Source organism: Atta colombica, unplaced genomic scaffold (assembly GCF_001594045.1).
Source record: "Atta colombica isolate Treedump-2 unplaced genomic scaffold, Acol1.0 scaffold120, whole genome shotgun sequence".
NCBI lineage: Eukaryota > Metazoa > Arthropoda > Insecta > Hymenoptera > Formicidae > Atta > Atta colombica.
This window is the reverse complement of record NW_017259207.1, coordinates 1,052,229-1,060,538: the sequence shown is the minus strand read 5'-3', so window position 1 is coordinate 1,060,538 and position 8,310 is coordinate 1,052,229. Positions and strand designations below refer to the sequence as shown.

The 8,310-nt window shown below is 31.0% G+C and overlaps 2 protein-coding genes across 2 annotated transcripts in view; one reads left to right on the top strand and one right to left on the bottom strand.

Annotated features, from left to right (window-relative positions):
* Nucleotides 1-840: 840 nt before the first annotated feature.
* LOC108694550 (arylsulfatase B) lies at nt 841-6,597 on the top strand. The gene is made up of 8 exons (XM_018204115.1): nt 841-1,158; nt 2,086-2,259; nt 3,904-4,116; nt 4,181-4,430; nt 4,579-4,758; nt 5,094-5,360; nt 5,964-6,237; nt 6,348-6,597. The coding sequence occupies exons 1-8, from the start codon at nt 841-843 to the stop codon at nt 6,508-6,510; spliced, it is 1,839 nt and encodes a 612-aa protein (XP_018059604.1). The 3' UTR covers nt 6,511-6,597.
* A 319-nt stretch (nt 6,598-6,916) lies between these two features.
* The window catches only part of LOC108694577 (vascular endothelial growth factor A-A-like), a 2,166-nt gene continuing 772 nt past the window's right edge, over nt 6,917-8,310 (bottom strand). Inside the window, exons 2-4 of the mRNA XM_018204145.1 lie at nt 7,847-8,111; nt 7,231-7,431; nt 6,917-6,983 (exon numbers count right to left, since the gene is read on the bottom strand). Of these exons, the coding sequence (XP_018059634.1) occupies nt 6,917-6,983; nt 7,231-7,431; nt 7,847-8,111 (533 nt within the window). The remainder of the gene's footprint in view (nt 6,984-7,230; nt 7,432-7,846; nt 8,112-8,310) is intronic.

The following is an 8,310-nucleotide window of genomic DNA, read 5'->3' as shown; positions in this document are numbered from 1 at the left end:
TATATATTCTTATATATAATATTATTTCTTAGAAACATAAAAAATATTTGATAAATTATATATAATTTTTGCGTCACATTAATAAAATTCACATTTCTTTTGCCTGAATAAATACTAGTCTTCTACATATTTTTATATATCAATCATTTTTTATTTTTCACGCTAATGTATTTGTTCCATTATTTCTTACAGTAATCGCTTGATAATAAATGCGATTTGTACGCGCTTTTATGCCTCTTTTAACTGCCTCTGATAAAAGAAGATAATACAGTATGACAGTTCGCTGGAACTAAATATGTGTCTAAATGTTAACGCTTCCTGATTTGCAGACAAAGGGAGATCGTTATAATATCCTTTCAAAATAATTGGAAACATTGTGTAATAATTTTGCGTTTTATGTTATAAAAAAGCAAAGTATTATTATTGGAGTACAAATTACAAAATTGTAAAATATTCTTCTAGCATAAATTTGCATGTTATTTTCCAATTTGTTTTATTCTCATTGAAAAATATTTTAAAATTAAATATTTAACAAATAAATATATGAAATAAAATGTAAATATTTTATTGCATTACAGATAACGCGTTACACATAATGTCAACGAGAAATTGAATTAACGATGTTCACTCAGTTCACGAGTTCGGTTCAAAGAATTTGAAATCAAGGAATCTCAAGTAAGAAATCAGTTCTGCGGTCGGAGTCCGCGAGGAATACGAAACACGATGACATCGTGCGATATGAGACAGTTTTAATTCGCAGACATAACCACGTACGCGGCGCGAGAAAATTGATGACCGGTTAAACGGTGAGGAGACCGTCACATCCATCGTAATGGCGAGATGAGCGAAGATGAGTCTTCAAGGTGGGAGGTTTCCCCACTATTCGCATCCGGGAAAAGACGAAACAGAGCTGGAGCGGAGAAGATAGTTTCGAACAGTCGGTCGCCGCACGCGTGTCTGAGATCTATTTCGTATTCTCGAGGAGGAATCGCGAACCGGTTCCACGGGGAACATACAACGTGCTCTGGTCCAAAAAGAGCAGAAATAATACAGCTACGGGAAATCATGCAGAGGACATTGTCCTTAATCCTGTTGATCACAGTCCATGCAACTTCGGCGAAACAACCACATATTATCTTCATCCTAGCAGACGATTTGGCAAGTTATCTTTCGAGATTTGCGGTAAATTAAATAAACAAGGCTTCGAGATACTTCAGAAATAATAAATTAATAAAAAATAAATACAAATAAAATGAGAATTTGAGAGTTTATTTATTGACAAATTGAGAATTTTGTCAGGTGAAATAATTTCTATTTACTATTCATTTATGTGCATCGGTAAGTATATTTAGAAAGACGTAGAAATAGATATGTCAAAAATGTTAAAGAATTAAATAAAAACTGAATGAAGAACAATAATGGGTTCGACATTATGCAAGCAAAGTATTACTATTTAACTAGTAGGAATTCATTAGTGACGCACAAAATTAGTCCACAATATCTCTTTCTGTTAAACTCGTCCTGTCCTTGAGAGATACTTTCCATATATATTCTAGAAAAAGTCTCGTTGCAATGAAAATCTAGTTAAAAATGGACAAATCAGAATTTTCTGGTTGAATATATTAAAATTCTAATTAAGATAATGAGAATTCTGATTAATATGATCAGAATCTTCTTGGTTTATTTTTAATCAGAACTCAGTGCTTCTATATGTTATATCGTATATATATGTGTATCTACATCTACATTTTTGTTGTATTATAAAGATAGATTTTTTAGGATTCAGTAAACAAGCTGACGATTTGTTGTTAATTTAACGTTAAAATAACGTTAGAGACGTTTTTCATCATAAAAGTGACGTTATTTTATCATAAAAGTGACGACAAATAACGTTAGCGTGTTTACTGGGGAGTAAATAAAATAATAAATATTGTATATAATGTCTCTTCTTCTTCATAAGATGATTAATGTAAATTTATCACAATGAATAGACAAGTTACAAATATAGGAAAATGTTAAATTAAGATAAAACAGAATCGAAAAGAAATGTTACAATTACATTTAAATTTAGCCTCATTTCATCAGGGATGGAACGACGTTGGCTTTCACGGTTCCGGTCAGATCCCAACACCGAATATCGATGCATTAGCATACTCTGGGTTGCTTCTCGACAGATATTACGTCACTCCGATATGTACACCGTCTAGAAGTGCTTTAATGACGGGCAAATATCCCATTCACACTGGAATGCAACACAGCGTAAGTGTTATTGTCGCAACATCTCATCAACTTTCTCATAATTTATCAAGATTTTATGCACCTAATATATTAAAAATAGATAATAGAGAAAATTCGCGCGAGCACAAATGAGAACAATAAGCGATTCTGAAATAAATTTACTTTATAATACGATCAAATTCACTCGTTTAAAATCTAAATGTATCTCGGTTTTTAAAAAAATATTACAAGTTGCTTATTAAAATCGCGATTCAGTTTCTTTTAACTCCTACACTTGTCAATGAATAAATACGATTAAGAACTATCAATTAAATGTCACGGAAACATTGTTGTTCTATTTGCAGAAGAGTACAAAAGGGGATATTGTGCACTTGTATTCTCTTTTGTCATGTTGACCTGGATAGTTCAATTGGAAATTATCATACTAAGCGATAGATGTTGCTACTTCATTCGCGTTTTCGCTTATACCTATACGCGCGTATCTACATACGTAGCTAACAAAAGATCGCATTCAATTCAATCCATCTCTTGCTATCACGATATTAATAACGTTGAATGAATAATGCATCTTTCATGCAATTTTCTAATTTATATTAAAAGAATTTCTAAGGGTTTTTCTAACACTCTAAAAATCTTTTAAGAGATGTTTCAGATAAAACATTTCTTGATCCTTTTAGAAAGTTAAATATTGTATATTTGCAAAGTTCATTTTAAAATTAAATTTGATAAAATAAATTCAAGGTAAAATCTCTCTCCTGTGCAGATTAGTTAAAAATTAGTTGAAAATGAAAATGTATGAAAAAAAAACATTTTTGTTGAACTATCTAAAAAATTTAGTTAAATATAAATCTGAAAATAATTTTATTGGATTATTCAGAGACACGGTAGTGTCTCGGCGCTAAGAAAACATGTAGTGTTTTCAAAATTACATAGAAATCTCAAACATAATAAACAATGCTGCGAAAACTTTTGATATTCAAACTATCAGTTAGAGAGATTATCCTATATAATTATTTGGATAGCTCAATAAAATTATTTTCAGAATTGTTTTTCAAACCTATTTAAATTTTTTTTTAGATCTTTAGCAAAGCTATTCTTTCTTTGTTTGTTTCTTAATTTTAGAATTATGTAAGTTTAATTAAAATTTTTCTTGAATATAACAATTGCGGTTGCAAACAAAAATTATCAAGATCTGTAATTTTGTGGCATTATCAAAATAATTGCACAGAAATTTCAAGCGATAAGCAATACTGCATAAAATTCTGTCATTCTAGCAACTAGTTTGAGTATCCTACATAATATTGATGATTATATTGATAGTTACTATATATAAATGATTATGTAAATGGTTAATGGTTATACTGATAATTTAAAAAATTATTTTCAGATCTATTTTTAATCAAAATTTTAAATACTTCAGTAAAATTGTTCTTTTCATGCATATAACATTGAATATATATCGATAGAATATACGTATATTGATACATTCTTCAAAACATTTTTGAGCAAAATCAATAAAAAAAAAACCTTCTTTTTTAATGACAAAACAATATTTTTAAAAGGGTTAATAAAATCAGCAAAATTTTTAATCGGGTTTGTTAAAAAATGGTATATATTATTATAAAAAAGAATTTTTAGTTCAACATTTCGACTTGAATAAATCAGGTTCTCAAAGGTGCGGAACCGAGAGGATTGCCACTTCACGAAAAACTCTTGCCGGAATATTTGCGAGAACTTGGATATAACACGCACATTGTTGGCAAATGGCATCTAGGATTTTACAAAAAGGAATATACTCCCACTTACAGGGGATTTGATACTCATACTGGCTTCTGGACAGGTCATCATGATTATTTTGATCACACGGCCGTTGAAAATGTGAGCGATTATGTACTAAATAAAAGCATAGTTTTTATGATTTAATAATGTGATAAAAATGCAGCCTTACTGGGGATTGGACATAAGACGGGGTATGCAACCGGCTTGGGATCTGCATGGTCAATATTCTACGGATATTTTCACGAAAGAAGCGGTGAGATTAATTGATAACTACAATTCTAGTCGATCGATGTTCCTATATTTGGCCCATGCGGCCGTGCATTCCGGAAATCCTTATAATCCGCTCCCGGCGCCAAACGAGGAAGTGGCTAAATTCAATAATATCTTTGATTACAATCGAAGATGTTTTGCAGGTAAAAATGTTTAAAGGATAGAAATGAGAGTTAATACAAAATAGATTGTTGATTAAATAGAAAATATATAAAATTTTTAGGAAATACAACGAGACTCAAAATTTGTACTAAAGAGAAACAGATTGATAATCTTAAAATTTTGCTATAGGTATGCTAAGCAAACTAGATCAATCCGTGGGCCAAGTAGTTGACGCTCTGCGTAAAAGAGACATGTTGCGAGATAGTATAATCATCTTTTCGTCGGATAATGGTGGACCTGCTGCTGGATTTAATTTGAATGCAGCGTCTAATTGGCCACTGAGAGGAGTAAAAAATACTCTTTGGGAAGGTAATTTTATTTGACTATTGATAAATTAGATGATTATGCAAATTTTTTAATTTTTTTAATTAAAATGTTTTGATTAACGAATAAATTTTATTGGATTAGCAATCTTTAAAAAAAATTATTTTCAACTATACTTTTTATAATATTATATTTGTAATTATATTTGTTATATTAGTGTATTTGTATTTTTAAGAACTCTCGAATTATTCGAGATTATGATATATCACTCAAATGTGAAATTAAGACTTTATTGAGTATCTTATAAAAATTTAATTAAAAAATTCACGTTTTAAAAATCATTTTTCATTTTTAATGTCTTTTTAATTTTGTTATTGCAGGCGGTGTCAGAGGTACGGGATTAATATGGTCACCCAGACTGATGCGACCTGGTCGCGTAAGCAGGCAGATGTTACATATTACTGATTGGCTGCCGACGCTTATAACAGCTGCTGGTGGTAATCCATCGAATTTAACTGTCGATGGCATGGATTTATGGAATGCGCTTAGCGAAGATACTGAGTCACCGCGCGCAAACATTCTTCATAATATTGATGATATTTACGGTGTGTCTGCTATAACGGTCGGCGACTGGAAGCTCATTCGGGGTAAAAGAAGGACTAAGATATTTTGTTTTATAACAATTTAAACTGGAATCGTACAACACAGATTAGTCCAGTAATATTGCAACGTTATTACAACGTTATTGCAACAATATTACAGTAACATTGCAAACATTGCAGCAATATTGCTGAAAGCTTCTGTCATGTATGGGAGGACAACAAACGTATCTCATATTGTATTTTTTCTTCATTCTCTATATTATAAAATATAAATTCCTAGCAATATTGCAGCAACCTTGTAATGTTGCTGCAATATTATTGAAACGTTTTAATATATTTCTTGCTTATTGAGAATACATAAATATGGAATAATGATAAATATGTATGTACAAATACATGAAAAGAACAATTACTAGAATACCTAAAAATTTAGCTAGATACAGATCAGAAAATAATTTTGCTGTCCTATTATATAAATTATGTAGAAAACTCAAGTACGACAAAAAGTTTTGATATTTTATTAATCAGCTTGTTCCACATAATTATGTTAATAGTTTGGCAAAATTATTTTCAAATCTGTAGCTAAATTTTTGGATACTTCTGCAAAACCTTTCCCTGTAGATATTGATTCAACTCGGTTTCATATAGGATCTACTTACAAAGGAGCATGGGACGGATGGTACGGTCCATCTGGTAGAGAATGGGTCTACGACGTGGACGGGGTGATTAACAGTACAACAGCACATGCCATCGCCAGTGTTGGATTAGGCATTACTACAAATGTTGTTTTGATGTTGCGTGAAAACGCATTAATCAAGTGTCCGCCACGGAATGACAGTCTGCCCATTTGCAAACCATTGGAGGAAGCATGCCTCTTCAACATCTATCAGGATCCTTGCGAAGACAATAATCTTGTTAAACAGTGAGTGAAATACGATATTATTTCGATATAATTTATTAACAAATTTTATTTTATTTTAATTTTTAAATGAACTTCGTAATCAACTTGTTCTTTTTTTTTTTACATCAAAGGTTTCCTACAATCGCCAGGAAACTGCAGGACGAACTGAAAAAGTTCAACAGTAGCGCACTTCTGCCCGGAAATCTTCCGTGGGACAGTAAAGGCGATCCGAATTTATGGGATCATACTTGGAATAATTTCGGAGATTATATTAATGTTATGGCTGCAACCTGATCAATTTTCTCAAATCTTATTTTCGAAAATCTCAAGAATTTCATCTTTTCTTGTAAAATACAATTCTTATAAAACCAGAGAATGTGCTGCCCATGTTAGTCCATATTTATAGTCCATATTATATATGCGAAAAATTTGAAATGACATTAAATTAAAGATGTTATTTTATTTATAAGATGATGTATCGACTTTATGTTTTATTGCTCAATTTGTTAATGTAATTTTACAGCAGTGATTTTGATATATTTAAAAAAGAATACATGTGTATATAAAGAACTTTATTATAGGCAAATAAATCGAAATAAAAAATTAAAATGGTGACTATTATTTCTTAATTATTATCGAATGACTTTGAGTTGATACTTCGAATTGTTAAAATAGGATTTCCTGTCATTATGTTATTTTCCTATAAATTTCTAATATAATCGATATTAGATTTATCTAACTGATATATCTCCATCATTTGGGCGCATCTGAAACATGAAAGTGCTTTATAATGTGCCAATTTTTACGCGTGCTAATATAATACCGCTTCAAAGATCAATTACGTACGTATCATACAAGTTTTTCAGTACGCATAAATCGCAAATATGTCATTTTAATGCTTAATTTGTTATTAGTAATTATTGCTATCAAGAAATAAAAGTGAAAGAAAATGATGGTTTCGATCCATGCTACTAAATGAACTTTAAGAACTTGTTCTCCTTGTGATTGTTTTACCCGCAACGAGAGGGAACCCATTCGAGTCTACTCGAGCAGATTTCTTCTTTCTTGTCGCAAGTGCATTTGCACAATTTTTCATTCCAGACCATCTGGCGTTCTTTATCACACTCTCTTTTATTCATGCATTCGCACGCACAGTTATCTTCCGAATATACCTGATGAATATTGCAATGATTTTCTGTCACGCTACATTGACATCTAAAAAAATCATATTCTCTCTCTCTCTCTCTCTTTCTCTCTCTCTCTCTCTCTCTCTCTCTTCAACGATGAACATAAGACAAAATTAATATTGATAATGGACTTGTTTTATATCGAATTGCTTTTGGTCTAAAAAAGTGCTTCTGCTTTTCTAGTTTTTTTTAGTTACTGAAAATTCTAATTGGCAAAAATTTAATTACAGAAAAGATATAAAGCTTTGATATGCTTGAAATTTGTCTCTCTATAAATAAAGAATTAAAGTTCCAGTTCGGAAATTACGAATTATCTTAAAAATAAACAATTGAAATATAAGATTGTATGCGTTATTTATGTGATTGTATTATTTTTTTCTTTCCAATCGTCAAATACTAAGCAAGAAGAAGAAACATAATAGCAGAATGGAAAACTATCTTACTTGCATTTGATATGCTCCTCGAGCAACACGTGATAACACTCGCTTGAGTCATAACCGTCCATTCTCACTGCGATCTTTTTAACATTTTTGCGAACTGGCATGCATGATTTATTCCTCGGACAGAAACCACTGCATCTTTTTACCGAGGCATAATTCGGATAAAAAGTGTAGCCCGGTTGCGGTATTAATTTTACCATAGCGTGCCTTGGCACGCACATTACCTCTTTCATCTGATTATTCAATTGCATACGTCTTCCTGCGCATCCTAAAAGTATAATTGAGAAATTCGCAAGAATTTATTTAAAAAATCAGCCATCTCTGTATCCGATTGCTTGAAAAATTAATAAGAAAATAAGTCACTGTTATATATTCAACTCTTTGAGTTACTAATAAGCAATTGTTATTAGTAAAGTAAGTAAGAGGTCAATGATTATCAGTCCGTTCAATAATTTCCGTAATAGAAA